The following is a 24,089-nucleotide window of genomic DNA, read 5'->3' as shown; positions in this document are numbered from 1 at the left end:
CCCAACTGGGACAAGAGTATTTTATTGACTCCAAACTCTACATGCCAAAAGGTCCCAAATTGTCACATAACTGAAATGCAAATGAGGCCTGGCCCACTCAATCCCTTGCTCACCAACAGCTGTCAGCAGAGAGCTCCATCCCCAAGGGACCCTCTGCACCTCTGGCATTCTCAAGCAGCTCAGGGCTGCTCTTTTCTGTAGTCACCAACAAGTGTCACTAGTGAGCACTTTTTTCCCTGTGGCTTCAGGGTACAGGGCTTCATACGTCCACTGAAGTCAGACTCTTAACACTATTTGAGCCTAGCTATTTTTGGTATAGACCCAGTGGGTAAAAATCTTGGCTCTGTTGCAGTCAATGGCAAAACTCCCATGGGCCTCAGTGTAGATGGGATTTCACCAATTAGCTTTGAATTCTGAACATTAATGCAGAGCAAATCATTTCCCTGCTGCCCTGTCCACACAAAAAACTCTCATTCACGAGTTGTAAACCATCCTTTTTATAAAACTTTCTGACATAAGCCTGTTGTACCTCAGCTCCCATCTGCTTTTTTCTCCTCAGAAAAGCAACTGTGTAGAATTAGTGCCATTAGACTCCAAGTTTATATTCTCTCAATCCCTCCTAGTGCAAATGTGCTCTGTTTACCCATTAAAAAAATGGGTTTCCCTCAGAACTTCAATCCTGCAAACTCAGCCTGGGGGTCAAGGTGAGCCGCTAGTGACTTGTACGGCACCTCTAGTTATCAATTCCAAGATTTTGGAACCTGACCAATGATCTGAAGTGGTTCCATTTTGCAGTGGCCAACTTGAGACACCTCCATTTCAGAAGGTTTAAGATGAAAACTGACGTTCCCCAAGTCATGACTCACTTTTGAACATCTTGGCCAAGGATTCTGCAGGGCAAATTTTGCTCTCGGTGGCACCTGTATACCCTTACTGCTCTGCGATTCTGCCCCAAATTACATGTGTGCAAACTCGTGGTCTTCACATTTTGCCAACACTGACACCTGTGAAAGCACACGAATGCCTCTGGAAACAACTTAGCAATTCATTGGTGGGGCACAGCCAGAATAGACCATAGCTCGCTCTACCATAGCTGTGTTTAACAATCAGTTAAACAAGGAAACACTTACGTTTGTAACTAAAATCAGCAGGTCCAGTGGAATACACCCAGGGAACAGATCTGTTGGGTAAGAAGGTGCCATTTTTAGAGTCACTGTTCAGAGTGAAGCTTCATTAATCAAGCACGTTAAGATTATTGGACTGGAGACTTGCTTGCGACGGGTTGTGTGTGGAGGGGGGAAATACATTGAGATTCTCCATTAATAATTTGTTAAAACCCCCCAAAGGTTGGATAATCAGAGGTAAGTCTATACCCTCAATTACGACTGTAACGCAGGGAACCAGCATAGACTAAACCAATAGGGAAGCCATTAGAGAAGTGTGTTCTAGTGATGGAAGCACTGGACTAGAACTCAGGACACCTGAGTTCTTCTGCTGGCCTGCTGGGTAACGTTGGGCAAGTCACTGCACTTTCCTGTACCTCAGTCTCCCTATTTGTAAGATGGTGATAATGAATGATACTTGCCTCTTTTGTCAAGCACTTTGAAATCTATTGATGAATAGTGGTATACAAAGTGTAAGTATTATTTAGTTTGCTCTTAGTTTCTTTCTCTGAATTGAAAATAAATATAATTTAGACTGAAAGTTTATGGTTTTGCTGTGAGCTTGGGGAAAAAAGTGTAACAATATGATGTCTTAGAGAAGAAAACACCCATTTATTTTCTCAAATTTTTTTACATCGTAATCCTCATACAACAGTTGTCAGCATAACATTTAATACAAATTTTTTAAAAAACCCACAAAGATTACTTGCAAAATTATATATATTTTAATATCCAAAATACATTGCATATATATAGTAGCAAAAGCCCATTTCCATGGGGAAATTTTTTTAATAATTTTTAATTTTTTTGCGATTATTGCAGTAATGTTACCTATAACATTCCAAAAGCACTAATACCTAAACTGGTTAGCTTGATCTCTTTTTCCCCTTTTGTTAAATAATGGCATCAGTGCTTCTGTTTAAAGTTACGACCAAACTATAATGTTCTGTTTTAAGGTCCCAATTCTGCAAGCAAATACACGTGGACTAAACCTTGCACTGACACAGACATTCAGAGGTTATGTCTACACTAGATATTTTTGCTCCTGTTAAATGATTGCCAGTTAATTCCAAATTAGCTAATAAGCTTGCAAATACCAATCTAAGACCTCTATAAACATTTGTTCCAAGACCTTCATGTTTCTGTCCTTAAATGAACATTCCTGGATCATCAAGTCTAGCTTCGCAAATTAGAGGTAGATGAAAATTTTGAAATGTTTGAAATGGTGATGAAAATGTTCTGCAAAAGCTTTTCACACATTTTTTTGTGTGGGGGAGGAATGTTTGCTGATTTCCATCCAGCTTGATAGAATTATAAAAATGTTTGAAAAACTCCATTTTGATGGAAAATTGTTGTGAAAAATTTGGAAAACGTTGATGCATTTTTTCAACTAGCTTGAATACAAACATGTTGGCTGACTTTGAGTTAATTAGGAATCAACGAATTCAAGCGAAAACAGGAGCACAAACCCTGTGCTTTAGACACTCCCAGTGAGCTCCGATGTGTTCCACACTAGTATAGGAAAGAAATCTGCCTGGATCCAGTTGTGGGATCAGGGCTCTATTCCCACCAGATACGTTACATGTATCTTTTTTTCATTTTAATTTTTTTAGCAAAAAGTACAAAGCTACAGCCCAAATGTACAGATTGAAAAGATGTACAAATTACATTTAAAAAAAAACAAACAAAAAAACAAGACAAACAACAACATAAAAACCCACGAACAACTGATCTGATAGTAAAAATAACCTGCATTTGTGACTGAGGTCAACTCGTTTTATTTCATCTTTCTTTTAATATTGTGAGATATAGGGAAAAATAACTCTGCATAACTTATACAGTAAGTAGCTTTCTGATTAGCTGACCCTTAGAATGACGGTCTGACAAACGCACAGCGTTCGTGAATCGGTAGCGCTTAGCGATCCCGAAAGCTTTGGCAGAGCTCTCCAGGATCTGCTGTCGTTTATTTCATCTTTGCTCTCAAGGAATGTCTATGCTTGATGTAAGGTTACTTTCTTTTGTTCTGGTCTCAGATGTTTCTGGAGTTAATATACAGTCCAACACAAGTTGCACACTCTAGAAAGGTTCCTTCAATGCCCTTTACTTCTTTATATATATAAAATTTCCAGTTGGGTGAAAAACCTCATTGGCCTTAATTAAAGCTAAAATTCCAGTTGCCATCCTCTGCAGCCCCAGGTCCTCACAACATAATATCTGACTCTTCCATCCCCTCCCCGAAACCGGAAACCCTCCCACCAAAAACACACATGTCATCCTAAGTCCCCGTTAAACAAACATAGCATTCTTCTAAGACCCACGGCTGGATCTATGTCTTGTTAAGAGTCTTCGGACTGCTAAAAATTTTTTTCTCTTGTCTTGTAAAAATTCAAATGCTGATAATCATTCCAGGTTGTGGTGAGCAATCTTCACGGACAATTTCTACAGAGGACATAAGTCTTAGAACCAAAATAAAAACACAGAGTACTGGCCTGCAGAGGTATCCATCTCTGAGTTCAAGATAGAAGAGGCAAAATTACAAAAAAAAAAAAAAAAAAAGAGAAGGTTTGATCCAAGAATAACTAATATCCAGTTTTTAATTCCCCCCACCCAACAATGGCCACAAAATACCCAAAAATGGTCCAGAAAATCCCAGAAGTAAAGAGAGCATCCAACCAGATTGATAAAGGCCACTGAAGGTACAAAATATCTAGTAGTAGCTGCCCAAGTGCGATGGTACATGAGTGTTGGGATGACGTGGGACATTGGGGTTTGGGTAGATGCTGCCCGTAGGGGAGGTCCAATAGGATGCTGCTGCTCCGAAGAAACTGGATGATGTGACAGGCATGGAGGAAGCATGGGGGGGCACAAAGTTCACCTTCTGTTGGTGGGCATGGTAAGAAGGCATATAGGAAAGATCTGATGGATACTTGTACATTGAAGACTCAGTTGGATGAGGCTGGAGAGCCTGGGCAATGCCATGAAAGTCAAATTTGTAGGCATACCTTTTGCCATGCACTTTGGTCATAATGTTCTTATCGTAGTAGTATCGGAGGGCTCGGCTCAGCTTGTCATAATTCATGTTGGGCTTGCTCTTGCGCTCTCCCCAGCGCCTGGCCACCTCGTCGGGGTCTGTCATCTTGAACTCCCCATTGGTCCCCTCCCACGTGATGCAGTTGGCATTGGAACTGTCCGAGAGCAATTCAAGGAGGAACTGCCACAGCTGGATCTGCCCGCTCCCTGCATGAAGTGAGCCAAAGAGAAAAGGAAATGACATTCCATTTCCTGCTTAAATGAAAAGACAAAGCCAGGAAACAGAGGGACTATCTCAATCTTTGATGGGAAAGTTTCCTTCAAGCCTTACAAACTCTTGTGGAGGGCTGGCCCACCTATTCCCAGAAAGCAAGTCACTCAGCCTCTTCTTCCGTTTGAGGTCAGAATAGCTGATCAGAGTGGTCCCCTCTGGCATTAAAATTGACAAATCTACAAAGCATTCATAAATGGGCTTTTTATGAACATGGTCATTATTCAGAATTATTCACTGAATGGCTGACATAAACGTATTTCAACCTCGCTTTGCTCACTAACTATTTTCATAACTATTGCTGAAAATACCTGCAGTTCATAATTTGCCATGTGCGGCCTTGTGGCTGATCACCTATATCACAATATGATTTCTTCTCTCAAACTGGAGAACTCCTAGACTCTTTCAAGATGGCCGTACTAACACTTCCTGTAAGGAGGCTCATGAGAATCCATTTTTGCATGAGCATTCAACACCTTATCCCTCTGCGAACAGAACACGTGCTTGTGCAAATGTAACCCACATTAATGCCAAGGTGGGTCTTTGTCCCCCTCTTGTGGCTGGGCCATGTAAAGAGGTTACAAGATTGCAACAGCCTCGATGCTAATCGACCTTGTCCGTTAGCTCAAGCAAGAGATGCTCATGCTCTTGCTCTTATTACCAGAGGTCTGTAGATGACTTGATCAGGGGGTCATTGTGTAAACATAGCAAGCCTGCAAAGGGTGTCACCAGAGGCTAGCTAAGAGCTTTAAGCGATTTAGGTCTTCTACTCTGTGGCGTAGTAGTAAAGTTTATGGGTTCAAATCTGGTTGGCTGCTTTGAGGGGGAGGGGTAAAATGCTTGTGGTGAGCAACTTCATGCGGTGACCAATACCGAAGAAGTGACTTCATTGTTTGTATTCAAACAAAGACTATTTGGAGCTATCCACCTAGTTTTACTCTTGCATAGTCCTTGTACTATATCATTTGCCCACCCTTGCCTTATAATAGTGAAACGTCACTCCTGGGGAAGACAGTCAGCTCAAGAGCCTTCTTACTATTTAAGACCCATGATAGGGGCTGCACACGGAAGCTACCAATAGAACAGCCATGTGGAGGATCATGAAGAAATTCTCCACACCAGCTGCCATGACCAGCACAGAGGGAAGTGGTAAGGGCAGATGTGGGATCCACTCCTATTCAGTCCAATGGCCCATATACTCTACACAAGCAGCAGAGGAACAAAAGCTACGATTCCAGCCCAGTCTGGAGCAGTGGCTCATGAGAGAGTTGGCCCTTTAAACAGGAGCTGGAATTTGCCTTTACGATCGTGGTCTGGTGTCCCCAACTGAACTCACCTGGGTTGGCTAGGCGGCTGCTGGTGGGTCCCAGAATTTGATAGGGATCTAAACAAAGAGACAAGAAATCTTTTTTTTACTCTACTGCACAAAAAGAAACAAAGTACTTCTCTATTTTTCTTAACCAGAATGATCCAGATGTCCATTTTCCTTCCTTTTTTACATTGCCACTCCCCTCCTACAAATCAGTCCCATTGGCCTCTTATGTTGTTTAATGAACAGACGCACATTATTTAGGGAGGATTAAATAACGTAGGGGCTGCTGCACTCTTTTCATAGAGTGTCCCACTTTTTAAGATCAAAATCCCCACTGGACACGTGCCACAGCACCAGCCACAGCAGTTGGCTGCTTGAAAACATAACGTCAGGCCAGCACAACATGATGGGATCTGAGCAAATACATTTGCTTTAATGTGAGCAGTTGGGCCACTTGCTTAAGTCTGCCTCATTTTCTAGTCGGGCTGATTATTTCCTCTTGTGTGCAGGTGGGATTTTTCAAAAACACTCCCTGTTGGCTCAGATCTGCTCCCAATGAAGTCAATGGAAGATTGGTCCAACTCAGCTCTGACTAAAGTCAATGGGTGTTTTACTGCTGATGCTAACGGAAGCAGAATGAGGCTCATGCTGAATGCTTTTTAGAAATTCCATCATGTATTTATTAGGAATGAATCTCCTCCCTTTTCCAGGGGCCCCACTGTTGTAATCTCTCTACTTCCTTTCATTGTCCCTTGGATTTTGGTGTTGGCTCATGGCTGAATTTATACCTTAACAAAGAAAGCTACAAAGCATTTGTGCAGAACACTGAGAAGGCATCATTTAGTTGGGAAACCCAACCCATTGGGAAACCCAAGCAAGAAGTATCACTGCTTGGAGCCTGACAGGACTTGATTCTCTTATTTATGGTGCTTTGATAGTGGTGTACCTCTGTCAACTTTGTTGGAGATGCTCCCATTTTATATTGGTGTAAGCAGTGATGAGCTGCCAGAAGCTGAAGAACCGGTTCCTTCAGTCGCTCCGGGTCTTCGGCGGCACTTTGGCAGCACGTCCTTCAGTCGCTCCCGGGTCTTTGGTGGCACTGAAGGACCTGCTGCCGAAGTGCCGCCGAAGGCCCGGAGTACTGCTGGGTGAGTAAAAATTCTCAGGGGAGCTTCCCCAGCTCAGAGCTCAGGTGGGATGGAAAGGACAGTCCCATGGGCCACAGTTTGCCCACCCCTTTAACAACCAGCTCTAAACTGGCTTCAAAATTTAACAACTGGTTTGCGCGAACCAGTGCGAACCGGCTCCAGCTCACCACTGGGTGTAAGGGACGTTAGAATCCAGCCCATAGACCCTTCACCATTTTGGCAGAAGCAGCTCCATTGACTAGTTGCTTCAGAATCCTTTACACTGCCTGCTGTGGGATGTCAAAGGAGACACCAAAGCAGCTGACACTAAGGATTTTGGACCCTGCACATGACAAAGCTGATACAGGGACATCTCTTTTAAATGGGGGTAGGAGGATCCATAAGCAGCCAGAAGAAAGTAGTTTTGGATAAGCCTTGTTGGATGAACAGAGCTGACCAAGTATTATAAGTGTTTGAGCCCACTTAACTTGAGCCTAAGACTGTCCCAGCCTGAAACGTTACAATAACAGGTTGGGAAATTCAGTTATTTATGGGATGCAGCCGAGCACACACTGGACACATTTACCTGGTTGCGGCCGTTGCTGTTCTGTATTCTTATTCACAGTTTGAGTCCCTGCAACCGGGGGACCTGTAATAACAGGAAAAGTGAGATCGTAGATGTACTGCAAGCAGACGAGAGGGAACAATTTAGGGAACAAGATGGATGCAATGTATACATTAACATGGCCACGCGAGTGGAGATGGGCAGGAAACAGTTTTGTGGTCATATGGGAATTACTGTTTTCCTACATATTTATTACCCTGAACAGGGATGAAAAGTCAAAATCACAATTTTCATCAATGGAAAAATTTTAAAGAATTTTGAATCAGGTCAAACTAAATGCTTCATTTTGATCATTTTGACTTTTTGAAATTCTTTTTTACTCTCAGTTAACCTAAATTTCGAAACAAACATTTGCTTCAAATTGAAAAATGGATTTTTTTGTTTCGAAAAGGGCAAAATAGGATGTCAACAATTTCTCAACTTTTTTCTGGAATGTTTTTTGAAACAGGAAATTTGCCAGATGAGTCTTTCCCATCAACAATTTTGGTTTTGGCAAATCAACATTTTCTGATTAAAAAAAATGGTTTTGGTCAAAAAATTCCCGGCCAGCACTACAAATCAGTTCAACCTTAGTCCTAGCATCTGCTCCATCCATTCAGATTATCACTGATAACAGAGAGAATGCTATAAACCAAAGGATGGCCTTCCCATTTGGACTGAGCATTTTCCATAAAGCTCCTAAACAGAAAGTACTGATTTAGAGCCAAATTCTGCCAGCCTTACCCCAGCTGAGTCGTATCTTGCTCACGGACAACTTGTGACCCCAGGACATGTGACACCAGTGAAAGAAGAACAGAATATGCCCCAGTGACAGCCAGTTATACTAGCTGAGATAAAAATTCCATGGGCTAGCAATCCTCCTCCTTCAGGGCATAAACCTACCATTTGGGGGCAGCAGGAAATCTGGCCCCACCCCGTAGTATTGCAAAATTATCTGCATTATGAAAATAATTAACAACTAGAATAATTTGCATATCTATAGGATTTTCAATATGATGACTTCAATGTGCTTTACAAATATTAAGGGCCAGAATCTGCTATGCTTTCTCATGCTGAGTGGCACCTTTCTCCTTTGAACAGTAGTAAGGGATTGGAGTATGGTGTTATTCATCGTGATTAATGGTATCAGAATCTGGCCCAAGGTAAGGATGGCTCTAATGAATTAAGTCTCACAAGAGACTGGAAGTTAATAAGGCCTGGATCCTCAGTCATTCTGATGCCTGTACAACAAGCAAACCAAACCTAGCACAACTCATGACCATGTTTTGATCCTCTGCCTCAGAATTTGCCACCCCCAACATGGCTACTTACTTTTGGTGAGGCTGGAGTTCATGTTATTGCCCCATCCGGCTCTCCTGACCGCATCGTAGGAGGGATCTAATGACAAACGACAAGAGGGAAGGAGGAGGTGAGTCCAGACTGTCCAAGGAAGGCTAGAGAGGTGGCTAGTTGTGATTATTGCTTAAGAAATTTCACACACGCTATAGTTACTTTGTCTCCATGCCCTGAGTTATATATGCGTTTCAGCCATCTGTTATGTATTGTACATTATAGTGCAAGGGCCTTGGGGCAGGGCCTGTCATTTTTTGATCTGTCTGTACAGTGCCTGGCACAATGGGACTCTGACCTGTCTGATCTGTAGGCACTGCCAAAATATGAATGTTAAAAAATAAGACATGGCATGGGACAAGTGGAGCTTTGGGAGACTTTGTTCAGGGAGTGGCTGGCAGAGGGTGGGAGCAGGGGTAAGGCTTGGGCCTCCATCTCCTCCCTGCACAGGTGGTGGTAGCATAGACTGGGCCTGTGCTTGACTCCTGCATGGGGCACAAGTTGGTGATGGAAGGCAGGGAGGAAAACAAGAACGCTTAGTGCCCTCCACCCTGTTTTGTACACCCATCTACTGTCAGGCACCATCTGGTCCCATGGGAATAGATGGGGTGGACTGAGGCTAAATGTAAACTGAACCCAACAAAATTTGAGTTCCCATCTAGTCAAAATCTGCCTCTCAGCTGCCCCCCACCCTCCCAAATATCTGTGCCTTCTTTCCACTTCAGAGCCCTTGCTCATCCTCCTGGCCCATCGCGAGGCAGCAATCAGGTGTGCCTTGCACAACCACCTGCTTCTCTGCCTCGCTGCTTCTTCTGGCCCCCCTGTGATTGTGGGGTATGGATCCCAAGGAGCCTGCCTTAAGAGCTGGTAAATATCCAGGAAACAGAGGAACTGTTCATGGTCTAAGAGAGACTGGATAGAAAGGAAAGTTCACAATGGAGATCATGAAAACATCCTGATGGGGAGATGTACTGGGCTCCTAAGGGGAAGGGTGGAAGCCCATGCACTTTAACAGCTGGCCTGGGTAAAGCTTCGGAAAATCTAGGTCTCTGCAGGGAGATGTACTAGATGACTTGGTAGAGTCGCTGCCATTAAAGAGTCAACATTTCCCAGCACTTATTACTGCACGGAGTATCTGCGATGCCACAGTGATTTCCTCACACTTAGAAGAAAGAACCTTGCTAAACACTGACTGGTGACCACAGCAAGTCTCTTCTGTCTCTGACCTCTGCGGATCATGGGCAGCCCTGAGTTATGGGTCCAGATCCCCAGCAGGTGTCAATCAGCGAAGCTCCATGCCGATTGACATCAAGTGAGGAGCTGGCCCATGATTGATTTGGAAGCTGCAGGAAACCTTCCAAGGACATTGAAGGGGCCCTGGAGGGATGCAGAAAAGCACTGTGTTAGAGAAAGTGGGGGAAACAATGGGCTCTGATTTCCCAGAAAGCAACAATGGTGAGTGAGGATTGGCTTTGGGCAAAGATGTGTCATCAGAATCCTGCATTTTAAATCCCTAGTTTTTTTATTGTTTATTGCTGAACAGTTCACAATCCACATTTTCCCCAGCCCGTCTTCTCACTCTCATCCTGGAGAGGCTGGACAGAAAAACCACTCAAGGACCAGACTGAGAGGTAGTGAACGGATGAGCCAGTAGGTTATTCAACAAGAACCAAGCCAGGGCTTTAAACCAAAAAGGATTCCAAAGTCTCCTCGTGGATCGCAAAGAAACCATAAAAACCAGGCTAACACCCAACGTTCAAAATAACAACCACCCTCATCAGAAAGCACCTCAGCAAACGAACTGCTGCCCCCAAACTCCTTCCATGACCCCTGGAGAAAATAAGAGCCAGGAGATGGCGCTGCTGATGCCCTTGTCCATTCTCATGGTTTGGGGCTGGAGACGAGCAAGGAGACTAGAGCGAATCTCCTTGTGGAAAAATCCATGTCCACTCGCCCAGTCCAACTGGCTCTGCAAAAGCCTCTTCAGTTTTTTAAATTAGTTATTGGCATGAAACGAAAAAAAGAAAGAGGGAGCGTGGGGGGGGTGGGAGAGGAAGGGAAGAGAGAGAAAAGGGGGGAAAGGAGCTCATTTAACTTGTCCGTTTTTATTTTTATTTTACTGTTGTTTGTAATAGAAACCACAATCCCTGCTGCAAATAGGTCAGACTTAAAAACAACCCACTGTGCATTAAGAATCCGACAAGACATCTCTCAATGGCAGAGTCCAGTCTGGGTTTCTTGCTCGTCCAGCGGCAGGGCTGGGGACTCGTTTTGCTAAGTGAACCTTTCTGCCCGGCTAAGAGCCGTTGGTGTAAAGAAGCAAGGCTGCTATATACGCACCAGTGGAGTTTTCCCCTGCTTGAAACCATTGGTGGAAATTGCGTCTTGTGCTGTCTACACTTGGGGCTTGCACCAGTGTCACTATGGTAGTGGTTGAAATCAGAGCACAATAGACAAGGCTTAAATTGTAGCCCATTCCCCTTGTAACCAAATGGCTTCTTCTTCCCCATCCTTGGCAGCCAGCCAGTCACTTTCATTCCTCCCCTTTGATAATCCTTGGCAGGTACATAAAACTGCATATTAATTCTACGCTTTTGGCATCATTTGCCAACAAGCTAAGGCCCGGGAGCCCCACTAAAACTGTGACAGGAAGACGGCAGAGTGGCACTGCAGTGGGTGGACCCAGCTCCGGTTAAAGAAGGAAGGGGGTTGTTTCTGAGATGCGACCAGAGAAGTTTTAAGTTTCTTTCAATTTTTCTGATTCAACTCACAACTTGCCACCTTCAGATCCCGTGAGCGACGGCATCATTTCTAGATTGGGTTAGGGGCAGAAAGCAGAACCTTGCCAATGCACATGACATGACTGGCTGACCCACAGTGAATCAACACAACAAAAAAGAAAAGATAACAGTAGAACATTTTGCATCTAAAGATCGCAGGCATTCCATAGCGGTGGTCTGAATAATTAGCCACATTTTACAGATGGGGAAACTGAGGCATGGAGCAGCAATGTGACTTACCCAGGGTCATGTAGAGCCAGAGTGTAGCCCACATCTCCTGCTTGCCATTCCAATGCTTTAACTGCAAATCAGTGCTCACTCTTGTGATCAAAAAGACTGGATCAAGACACAGAGGGCCAGATTCTCAGCAGGTGTAAATCGGCATAGCTGCATTGACTTCAACCGAATGCGGCTGATTTACACCTGCTGAGGATCTGCTCTTGGGTGGAGATTGCCCAAAATGACATTAAAGTCATTAATCATTTTAAAGCTCCCTGCACTGGTTTCTTTGCACCCTTCTTTCAAGGCAGCTGACTTGGGAGTGCAAGAGCAGTATTATGTTTACAGTAGCAGTCAGAAAACCCAGTTCAATTCCCCCCCTCTCCTCCTGTGTGACTTTGGGTAAGTTACTTAGTTTCCCTTTGTCTCAGTTCCCCATCTACAAGATGGGTATAGATACTTCTCTACCTCTTGAGGTGGGTTGTGAGGATTAATACCTCATAAGCCCCTTCAGTACTTTTGGGAAGGGGGCTGAATAAGGTTAATAAATAGTTCCTCCATTGTATGGCACAACGGGTGAGAGGGATTAAGAACAGCAGCCAGTCATGCACGTTTTGCTGTGGAAAACAGCTCACTCGTGCTCTCTCTCAAGCAGTGCAAGTTTCCACCTCTCTCAAAAAACAAAACAATCAAATCTGCCAATGTTTTTTTTTTTTGGTTTTTTTTTCTTCTTCACAAAAAGTTGTGCAACGTGAACGAACCACAGCAGCCCGGCCAGCTTCTAGTCCCAGACTCTAAAGCTGAACGTGTTCAAAACAAAATGGAAAAGGCAGAGCCAGGGAATCCATCCAGAGACTCGGGTTTCTGCAAAAACAATATTGTTCCCAGGATCTGACGCCCAGTGGCTCAAAGAGATTCTACAGAACTCTGGCCAGACGGTTAGTTATGCAGAGAGTCGTTATCTGTCGTAAAGTGGCTCAATTTTCACACTCAAACGCTCCAAGTTACAGAGTTTCAATTTAAAAATATGAGGCCAGGTCCCCTTCTGGTGTAAATCAGCAACTGACTTCAACTAAGCAAGGCCAGTTTACGCCAGCTGAAGTAAATTACGCCTGCCCTAGGTCTGTTTTAGACTTAAAAGGCCCATTTGAACAGCGGCCCTGTGACAAACGTGTATTCAATACAAAATGGAATTAAAGAGCACAAAATAAATCATAGATGTTTTCAAGAAATGTCATTCTGCAGCTGTCTGGTTTATATCCAGAAATTCCCCAGAATGAATGCAGACTCTATTAGAGGCAAGGTATGGGATATTAATAACACTTTGCACTTTCATAGTACCTTTCAACTGAGGATCTAACAGCTTTGCAAACGTTCATGCTTGCGACATGCTTTGGAAGGAGGTGAGGAATCATTAGTGTCATTTTATTATTCACATTTATAAATGCACCTCTCCAGGTGCTATTATATGGGTGGGGTAAACTGAGGCATGGGGTGACTTGACTTATCCAAAGTCACACAGTGGTAGAATCAGAATCCTGAAAGTGGTTCTGAGCCCTCTGCTACAACCTTTCACCCTAAATCCCTCCCCATCGACCTCCTCCTGACTGTAGTGAAAGCCAATAGCACGTAGGACTTGGTAGGATAGGGCCCCTGATGGAATTCCTGATTCCCTGCTGGGTTACTTCAGGTTGAAGACCAGCGATTTCCATGGAGCTACACTGATGTAAAACTGAAATAACGCAGTGGCGAATCAAGCCCTTAAGGTTTGCAATAAGCAGTGGGAAGGCCTGGCTCATCCTCTCGTTGAAGTCAAGGAGGCCCTAAGTCTACTGCCCTGCTGTGCCAGGGAGGTGAGCTCTGGTAGTGGTTTCTAGGATGAGAGCACAGTTGAAGCAGGACCTTGTGCCCACCTCCTCTGACCCTTCTCCCCACCCAGATCTCAGAGCTTCAGATCCTGCACACGCCGAAGTCAACAACAAACTTCCAACCGGCTTCACTGGTGCAAGGTCATGCCCTTAGTGCTCAGCAGAGTTATCCTGTGCGGGGCTTCTGGCACAGGGGTGGGGTTCACAGATGCTCCTTTCCCTCCCCTGAGTAAAAAAATCCCTGATCAAATGTGCACAGCTCGGGATCCCTTCCTGTACTCCCACCAGCCTCTGAAGTCTGCACGCCAGCTGAGAGAACGTGGTATCAGGAAGGCCCTGTTCAGGATATTAAAGATTGGATAATAAATCCCCCAGAAAAAAAAAAAGAAAGCTTTAAAAAGGAAAAAGCGATGTTTTTCGAATCTGAAAGGCTGAGGGTGCCTTTGGGGGCCGGTGTTCCCACTGAACAATGGAGCTCACAGTCCCTTGGCTTCCCCAGCTGCTCACTGAGTGCTGACAGCTCCTGTATCCCGCTGCCTCCTTAGAAGCTTACTCCATCAAACCAGAGTCAGGGGAGCAGACTTGTTAGTCAGCGTCGCCCTCACAAACACTCGCGGGGAAGCACGGGCAGTGGGCCTCTTTCGGCAAGGCCTTTTGATTTCGCTGGACACGGCGCTGGCTGGGTCACATTTGCAGTGGTTTGTGATAACAATCTCATCTTTCTAGGGCACCTTCCCTCCAGCTGGATCCCAGGGGGCTTGAGGTCAGGTTTTTAAAGGGATTTAGGAGCCTAAAGATGCAGATAGGTGCCAGGGTTTTGTTTACAGGGCACCTAGGTGCCTAACTCCCAGTGAAATCCACAGGAGAAAAGTGCCAAGACACTCCAGAAAATATCTGTCTGTGTGTCTTCTGGGGCAGTACTGACTCAGCAGAGGAGAGCGCCACCTACCAGTCCATGACCCCACCTGCGGCAGGGCCGGAGGTCTCCCAGCCAAGCACAGCCCAACCGCTTTACATTCTGGATTGGGGATGCTAGGCAAGAAGCCTCGATTGTGAAATAATGGGTCTGAACCATGGCCCTCTGATGCCAAATGAGTTGGCAGTATCAGGACTGGATTAATGTACGGATCAGTGGGGCTCTGCCCTGGGTGCCCAAGTGGTTCAGGGTCCTGGGATTTCAAAGTATTGTTTAATGCTGCGGTGTCCAAACAGCTAATCCCATTCCCAACATGCCTCTTTTGCTAACCTTCCCTCGCTGTGCATGGAGCATTTGGAGGAGATTAGAGGAACAGCCCCAGGAGGCACCAGAACGTCTCCCACCATCCTGCAGTTGTGGGCCTTTCCGTGTGTGTTGAGGGTGCTCAGAACCTCCCAGGAGGTACGCAGCGCCTTGCAGGATCAAGCCACTTTGCACAACCTTGCAATCTGCTTCTTGGTGGGTTAGCATCGCCAGGCTGAGTCCCTGGAGTCATGGCACTTGCATGAGCCCAGTTAAACAGCAGAACCACACCCCATTTATCACGGGCAGCCGCTAGCTTCTGAGACAGGGCTCCTTCCCACTCAGCGTGTTCCCAAGGAACACCCGCTCAGCATGTAATTACAATAGCACTGAAGGGCCCCTATGTACTAGGTTCTGTACAAACACCCAGTAACAGACAATCCCAGCCCCAAAGAACTCACAATTTAAACAAACCAGCCAGACAAAGGCTAGAAGCAGAAACAGAGGTAAAGCCACTTGGGCAGGGTCAGAGCCAGGGCTAGAGCGCATGTCTCCTGAGTCCTAGCCCATTGTCCTAGCCACTAGATGACACTGCCTCCATTACCAGCCCTGTCTATTGGTGGCTTTTGGCTTAGTCTATCCTATTTATACAGCTACAGCATAACAACACCTCACTCTTACACAGAACTTTTTATCTGTGGAGCTTTACAAAGCAGGTCAGTGAAATTATCTCCATTTTACAGAGGGGGAAACTGAGGCATCTAAGGCACTAGGAATCCAGCACTCCCCCTACACTCTCACCCAACCTGCCCTCAGAGCAGGCCACAATGGGGTGGACCTTGTACATCTGACTTTCAAGTGGGTCCTGGAGAACCCAAGCCTGGCCCGTATCCAGCCTTACAAACCCCTCTGATGCAAATCAACAGAAGGAGAAGAGGGCTGAGAACCTGAAACAGCCTGTGGGATTCTTCGTGTGGAACACACACTGGTTTTTGCAGTGGGTCCTTTGGCCTCAGTAGGAAGACAGATCCTGGCTGGGTAGCTGGAATTTAGATTATTGGCTCTAAATGGAAAAGCTGGGCCAGGCATCCTTTGCAGGATGCAGGCTTGTGATTCATCTGAATGACCACTGAAAAGAAGCTGAAAGAGAGAGCAGAGAGTACAAGACCTCACTGCTTCCCTCCTAATGAGAGAGGGGTGGCTGGAGCTGGCATGATTCTGGTACCTTGGAGCAGGGGATGCACATGGGAGCAAGGAAAATCTAGAGTTGCAGGGAACTGCAGGCCAAGCCCTGGAGTTCCCAGCCCTGACACTCTGTGGCATGTAATACCCTGGTGTTTACACCCGGGGCATGTGTTTGTATTTTTGCAACCCTTTTGCATGAGGAATCGTAGACAGTAGGTTTCTGGAGCGGCAGGGGAAACCAAAAGCACCTCAACCCCCACCCTGAAATGTTAGATGCACCATGTTAAACGATGGCAGTAAATGTAACTGGTTGTGGACTCTGCCCAAGCACTGCATGTCCGTAAGGCTGCGTGCCACAGGCTCTCAACCCATGCCACACAAAACCTATGCTGCCGTCTCCAGGGGTTAAAGTAGCACCATGCTGAGCTCCCCTTCGACTCACATGCTTAGATCATGCTTGTAGGGGAGGGCGTGGAGAGCTTCTAGTCTACAGGTGAGGTTCTCCCCATGGAATCCCAACATTCTCTTTGATCCACTCTGCTAATACTTGGGAGCAATCCATCCCTTAGCAGAGAGTTAGGCATTTCTGCCTCCTCACTTCCTTACCACCCCAGTACTGGTGCAAGAGCCTTCTCCTCCGCAGTGCCCGGTATCTTGAACACCCTCCTCGTGTCGCTCCAGCTCATTGGCAATCTCTGCTGAAAACATGCTGTTGGGCCCCACCTACTCCCCTTTATTTCTCTCCTTTTCTACTCTGCCGCTGAATTAAAGAGAGCTCTGTATTCAAAAGAGTTCAGCATGCTGAGTGCACATTGACTGGTGGACTCATTTGCAAATCTGGCCTTTATTTAGGTTCCTAGATGGGAGCCACATGGGCGTCCCAATCATGGGTGCTAAAACTTTAGAAATCTGGCACTTAATGTCTGTAACCCTTATAATTTTCTAGCTGTATTATTATGTATTATTTAATGGTGTTATATTTTCAATAACTAATCACTGCACTATGACTTTCTGTTAAACATTTTGTTTATAGTAATGCCTGTCCCTAAACACCTGCATGCTTTACATTTAAATTAACAGCACCTTATAATGGCATTATCATCATCATCATCAACAACAGTAATAATAAATACCTAGCTCTTATGCTGTATCCAACTCACATCCTCTGTCACTATCCCATCCAGGCCACACAGAACTCTTCACTGTGGCAACAGGGACAGAACGCAGAGCTCCCTGCTTCAAAAGCACAGCCCCTTACCACTTGTTCTAAAGGAGAATCACTGAGCAGTATAGGGGCTCAGGCACACAGTTGAGTAATTCTGATTCTATCCAGTAGGGGCAGCAGCTAGTTCACTAAAAATAATTCTATAACCTGTCTATTTGAGGTACTTGTGTGGCCCTGTTATAATAGTTTCTGAGCCACTGACTACCTTTTAACATATTTATCCTCAGAGAACACCATAAGTGCTAGTATCCCCATTGTACAGATGAGGAACTGAGGCACAGAGCAGATTGCCCAAGAACACACAGGATGCCAATCTACTGAGTCCAAGGCTACCACCCTAACCACTGGGCCATCCTGCTTCTCTGCTTAGCATCTCAGTACAACTAGGGGAGACTGATCAAGCTTTCGGACTGCTACCCCTTCCTACTTCTCCACATGGGCGCCGAAGATACTGCCAAGAATGACCTTGAGCGGGTCACTGCAGACTATGTGGCTTTGGGAAGAAGGATAAAGGAGTTTGAGGCGCAAGTCATGTTCTCGTCCATCCTCCCTGTTGAAGGAAAAGGCCCAGGTCGGGACCATCGAATTGTGGAGGTAAATGCGTGGTTGCGCAGGTGGGGTTGGAGAGACGGCTTTGGATTCTTCGACCATGGGACGTTGTTCCAGGAAGAAGGATTGCTAGGAAGAGATGGGATGCACCTAATGAAGAGAGGAAAGAGCATCTTCGTAGGCAGGCTTGTTAACCTAGTGAGGAGGGCTTTCAATTAGGTTCGCCGGGGGATGGTGACCTAAGCCCAGTGGTAAGTGGGGAAGTAGGATCCCAGGAGGAAACACAAGGAGGAGGGTGTAACGGGGGGGGGGGGCTCCTGATTCATACTGAGAAAGTAGGACAGTCGGCTAGTTATCTTAGGTGCCTGTACATGAACGGAAGATGCCTGGGAAACAAGCAGGGAGAACTGGAAGTCCTGACACAGTCAAGGAACTATGATGTGATTGCAATAACAGAGACTTGGTGGGGTAACTCACATGCCTGGAGCACTGTCATGAATGGATATAAACTGTTTAGGAAGGAGAGGCAGGGCAGAAAAGGTGGAGGAGTTGCACTGTATGTAAGAGAGAGGTATGATTGCTCAGAGCTCCGGCATGAAACTGGAGAAAAGCCTGTAGAAAGTCTTTGGATTAAGTTTAGCGGTGAGAGCAACAAGAGTGGTGTTGTGGTGGACATTTTCTATAGACCACTAGACCAGGAGGATGCGGTGGATGAGGCTTTCTTCAGACAACTAACAGAAGTTTCCAGATCACAGGCCCTGGTTCTCATGGGGGACTTCAACCACCCTGACATCTGCTGGGAGAGCAATACAGCAGTGCCCAGACAATCCAGGAAGATTTTGGAGAGTGTTGGTGACAACTTCTTGGTGCAAGTGCTGGAACAACCAACTTGGGGCCGTGCTCCTCTTGACCCGCTGCTCACAAACAGGGAAGAATTGGTAGGGGAAGTAGAAGTGGGTGGCAACCTGGGCAGCAGTGACCATGTGAGGGTCGAGTTCAGGATCCTGACAAAAGGAAGAAAGGAGAGCAGCAGAATACGGACGCTGGACTTCAGAAAAGCAGACTTTGGCTCCCTCAGGGAACTAATGGGCAGGATCCCCTGGAAGGCTAATATGAGGGGGAAAGGAGTCCAGGAGAGCTGGCTGTATTTTAAAGAAGTTTTATTGAGGGCACAGGAATAAACCATCCTGATGTGCAGAAAGAATAGCAAATATGAAAGGCGACCAGCTTGGCTTAACAGAGAAATCTTCAGTGAGCTTAAACACAAAAAGGAAGCTTGCAAGAAGTGGAAACTTGAACACATGACTAGGGAGGAGTATAAAGATATTGCTCAAGCATTCAGAGGTGTAATCAGCAAGGCCAAAGCACAATTTGGAGTTGCAGCTAGCAAGGGATGTGAAAGGTAACAAGAAGGGTTTCTACAGGTATGTTAGCAACAAGAAGGTGGTCAGGGAAAGTGTGGGACCCTTACTGAATGGGGGAGGCAACCTAGTGACAGACGATGTGGAAAAAGCTGAAGTATTCAATGCTTTTTTTGCCTCAGTCTTTACAGACAAGGTCAGCTCCCAGACTACTGCACTTTATGGGGAGGAGGTTAGAAGCACTCAGTGGTGAAAGAACAGGTTAAGGACTATTTAGAAAAGCTGGACATGCACAAGTCCCTGGGTCCGGATCTAATGCCTCCAAGGGTGCTGAGAGAGTTGGCTGATGTGCTTGCAGAGCCATTGGCCATTATCTTTGAAAACTCATAGCAATCGGGGGAGATCCCAGATGATTGGAAAAAGGCAAATATAGTGCCCATCTTTTAAAAAGGGAAGAAGGAAAATCCGGGGAACTACAGACCCGCCAGCCTCCCCTCAGTCCGTGGAAAAATCATGGAGCAAGTCCTCAAGGAATTCATTTTGAAGCACTTGGAAGAGAGGAAGCTGATCAGGAATAGTCAACATGGATTCATCAAGGGCAAGTCATGCCTGATCAACCTGATTGCCTTCTATGATGAGATAACTGGCTCTGTGGATGCGAGGAAAGCAATGGACATGATATACCTTGACTTTAGCAAAGCGTTTGATATGGTCTCCCATGGTATTCTTGCCAGCAAGTTAAAGAAGTATGGATTGGATGAATGGACTAGAAGGTGGATAGAAAGCTGTGTAGATCATTGGGCTCAATGGGTAGTGATCAATGGCTTAATGTCTAGTTGGCAGCCAGTATCACGTGGAGTGCTCAAGGGATTGGTCCTGGGGCTGGTTTTGTTCAACATCTTCATGGATGTTCAACATCTGGATGATGGGATGCATTGCACCCTCAGCAAGTTCACAGATGACACAAAGCTGAGGGGAGAGGTAGATATGCTGGAGAGTAGGGATAGGGTCTGGAGTGACCTAGACAAATTGGAGGATTGGGCCAAAAGAAATCTGAGGGGGTTCAACATGGACAAGTGCAGAGTCCTGCACTTAGGACAGAAGAATCCCATGCACTGCTACAGGCTGGGGACCAACTGGGTAAGTAGCAGTTCTGCAGAAAAGGACCTGGGGTTTACAGTGGACGAGAAGTTGGATATGAGTCAACAGTGTGCTGCTGTTGTCAAGAAGGATAACGGCATTTTGGGCTGCATTAGTAGGAGCATTGCCAGCAGGTCGAGGGAAGTGATTATTTCCCTCTGTTTGGCACTGGTGAGGCCACACCTGGAGTATTGCATCCAGTTTTGGTCCCCCCACTACAGAAGGGATGTGGACAAATTGGAGAAAGTCTAGCGAAGGGCAGAGAAAATGATTAGGGGGCTGGGGCATATGACTTATGAGGAGAGGCTGAGGGAACTGGACTTATTTAATCTGCAGAAGAGAAGAGTGAAGGGGGATTTGATAGCAGCCTTCAACTACCTGAAAGGGGTTCCAAAGAGGATGGAGCTCGGCTGTTCTCAGTGGTGGCAGATGACAGAACAAGAAGCAATGATCTCAAGTTGCAGTGGGGGAGGTTAGATATTAGGGAAAACTATTTCACCAAGAGGGTAGTGAAGCACTAGAATGGGTTACTTAGAGCGGTGGTGGAATCTCCATCCTTAGAGGTTTTTAAGGCCCAGCTTGACAAAGCCCTGGCTGGGATGATTTAGTTGGGGTTGGTCCTGCTTTGAGCAGGGGGTTGGACTAGATGACCTCCTGAGGTCTCTTCCAACTCTAATCTTCTATGATTCTATGAGTGGATGAGGCTAGCAGAGAGGTACATATGGATCTGTAGGTAAGAGCCAGCATTGTGTCGGTGGTGACCCAGACCAAAACTTTGGGTGTTCACAGTCTGGATCCTAATCCAGATCTAGTTCTGGATTCGAACATTGTAGCTGAAGCCCATTTCCAGTTTCTGGAACCAACCAGAACCAGGAAGCAGGAGGTACCTGGAATGAAAACACAGTTCAACACCTTCAGCAAGGTTCTGTTTAGGTTCTAGCAATGGGCAAATGCTTGGGGGCAGTTCTGATTTCTTCTGAAGTGGGTCGCTCCTTTGTATTCATCTCTGATCTCTTCCCTTGCAGGACCTGATTCCACTGGGGGTGACGTGTAACTAAAACCTCTCTGAGCTAGGAAACCTAGAGTCTGGGTTTCGCTCCCTTCCTCAGAGCAATGGCCCTACCTGCAGGAATCGGAATTGCTCTGGGTTTTTTGGGGGCCATTGGCGACAGCCCCCCGTTGTGAGAGCTTGCCTAGAAAAACATCCCAGAGCCTTAGAGCAGTGGAACTTCTTGATTCCTGTCTGGATTCGCTGCCACCCTGCACACAGCGTAGGATGACACATTACAAAGAAAAGGAGCAAGCACAGAGAAATGTTTTGCTTGTTGCTTGGACATCAGCCAAAGAACCCCCAGTGCACAGAGCAGAGTGGAAGCAGAAATATCTATCAACACAATCTCTCCCAAACTCAGGTTTGTAAGAAAAACTGCCTTTGTAAGTTTGTATGTACACACAAGACATATAGATGTGTGTGTGCACACAAACACCCCCACACCCCATATACACATCTACCACAGACACACAGACCGGCGCTCTCATGCACGCACTCGTACAGGTGTACGCACAGATACAGACGTGCAAAGAAACACACACAGAAATAGAGACACCCACAAATATGTATTCTGCAAAGACACGCACAAACACCTCCACAGAGAAAGCGGACGGACACTCACGGAAGAGAAAAGGAAGGCAGGGACAGACAGACAGACAGACAGACACACACGCTGCTGCTGCTTTTACAGCATTTGCCCATTCGCCTCATTATCAAGAAACAAATTTACTCTTGTCTTGGGAAACAGCCTGAGCGATTCCAAGCACTTTTGTGACCGCATCCCAGCAAATGTGTAACCCGCACACATATGTGCGATAACGGTGCACACAGCGCACCCAAGGCAAAAATAATAATAGCTCTTTTTGCTGGGAGAAAAGGAAGGATAATGGTTACTTAGAAAGTGCTCCAGACAAGCTGTCAGGTTGAATTCAGAGAACTGGAGTCTAGCTCTGGGACAGCGCTGGCTCAGAGCGATCCCCTGTGAGTTGGGTTTCCTGCCTGCTACGGTTTACAGACAACGATTCTTTGTTTCAAGTATTTTTGGTGAAAAAACACACGGCTGCCTCCGAAGAGGGTCAGGGAGAACGGAGACAAAACACTAGCTCTGGAATTTCAAAGGAAAACAATTTTTTAAAAAAGAAAAGAAACCAAGAGCGCTAGCTACCGTCTCTCCTGGAATCCTAAATCCCATTTGGCCACAGAATCATCATAATAAGCACGCTCATACACACACTCTCTCTCTCTCTCTAACAACAACAAAAGCAAACAACAACAACCCCAAAACAAAACCCAACCACTAACCCTGCTCTTTTCCTGTGCAATGGAACTAAAAATGGAGTAGGAGTATTTCATCAGCAGGAGAACAAACAGCATCAACAAAAATCATCACACTCAGAGACAATTAAAAGGGCACAGAGCTACCACTGCACATTCTCTGACATGGATAAAAGTCAAAGTGGTCCAAAAACCTTCCACACAAAGAAGGAGTGTTACCAACATACAAAAAATAAATAATAATAAAAAAGTAAAGAACCTCTGGTCGCTTGAGCTGGCTAATATTTTTCACATGAAAAGCTTTTCTTTGTCAAAAATGGCTTTGTTTATGAACACAAAAATTCAGCAGAGAATTTTCAATTTCTTTTTTAAAAATTTTTGATGAAAACTGAAAATAAAAAAGCTATTTTTCCAGTGTCCCGTTTTTTTCTTTTATTCCGCTCCACCCCACTTTCTAGCTGCAAATCTGAAAAAAACCTGAAATTTTGAAAAATTTGACACCAAACATCCTCAGTTAATGAAGTCCCTACATTTTTCGAAATCAAGTTCTTTTAGAAAATTGAAAAATGAAGATGTTTTCAAAATGTCTACATTTGGGGGATTTTCAGTCTCCCGATTTCCATCCAGCCCTAGCTCTTACCTGATGGAGTGAAATGGCCTTTTGCTGCACATGTGCAGCCATGCCCACCTCACCTATTCATAACTCCATCCATGCAACCATGCACGCCGTGCAAGCACATGCATGCTCACACGAATGCACAATCCTACTCTGCATAGAAACACAAAGATGTACATAACTCAAGCAGACACATCAGCCCTAATTTTCTAGGCTGGGTGCCGGTTCCTAAATCCATATTCAGGCACCTAACTAGAAGCTATTTAGGGCTCCTTTGAAATTTCAGTTCATGTCTTATCTGCTTTCCCTCTAACCTTCTCCAGTGGCATCTGGATGATAAGATTGCACACTGTGCAAAAAATAATAGCTCTTTTTGCTCGGAGAAAATGAAGGGTAATGGTTACTTGGATGGATGGATTTAGGAGCCTTACTTTAGGCACCCAGATTTGCTGTACGTTGGGGATAAGCATGGAAGGAAGGGAGAATGAAGCTGGCATGGGACAGACAGTGACGGAGAAGGGGAAAGACCTCCAGATTTTTAAAACACACACACAAGACGTTTCACAATCTGCCACACCCTGCAAACACACAAACAGGCCCCTCCCACCCAAACCTTCACATCCACAGCTCTCTACAAGCAAACCAATGCGTTACTGTTGATGGAGAAGGGGGCACAATTTAAAGGTTCTGGTGATATGCAGTGGGGTTCAGTGTAGGACATATAAACCCTGGCAGAAATCTGGG

At 45.5% G+C, this 24,089-nt stretch overlaps 1 protein-coding gene across 7 annotated transcripts in view; it reads right to left on the bottom strand.

Annotated features, from left to right (window-relative positions):
• Positions 1–1,436: 1,436 nt before the first annotated feature.
• Positions 1,437–24,089, bottom strand: part of FLI1 (Fli-1 proto-oncogene, ETS transcription factor) — a 116,954-nt gene continuing 94,301 nt past the window's right edge. For 6 of the 7 annotated variants that reach the window (XM_073321005.2, XM_073321007.2, XM_073321006.2 and 3 more), the window contains 4 exons: positions 8,840–8,905; positions 7,490–7,552; positions 5,801–5,848; positions 1,439–4,400 (listed from right to left, as the gene is read on the bottom strand). In XM_073321005.2, coding sequence (XP_073177106.1) covers positions 3,871–4,400; positions 5,801–5,848; positions 7,490–7,552; positions 8,840–8,905 — 707 coding nt within the window. In that variant the 3' untranslated portion in view covers positions 1,439–3,870. Of the gene's footprint in view, positions 4,401–5,800; positions 5,849–7,489; positions 7,553–8,839; positions 8,906–24,089 lie in introns of all 7 variants that reach the window. The other variant, XM_073321009.2, reaches the window with a different exon arrangement.

The sequence above is a fragment of the Lepidochelys kempii genome, chromosome 22 (genome assembly GCF_965140285.1).
Source record: "Lepidochelys kempii isolate rLepKem1 chromosome 22, rLepKem1.hap1, whole genome shotgun sequence".
NCBI lineage: Eukaryota > Metazoa > Chordata > Testudines > Cheloniidae > Lepidochelys > Lepidochelys kempii.
This window is presented reverse-complemented; position numbering and strand designations above follow the sequence as displayed.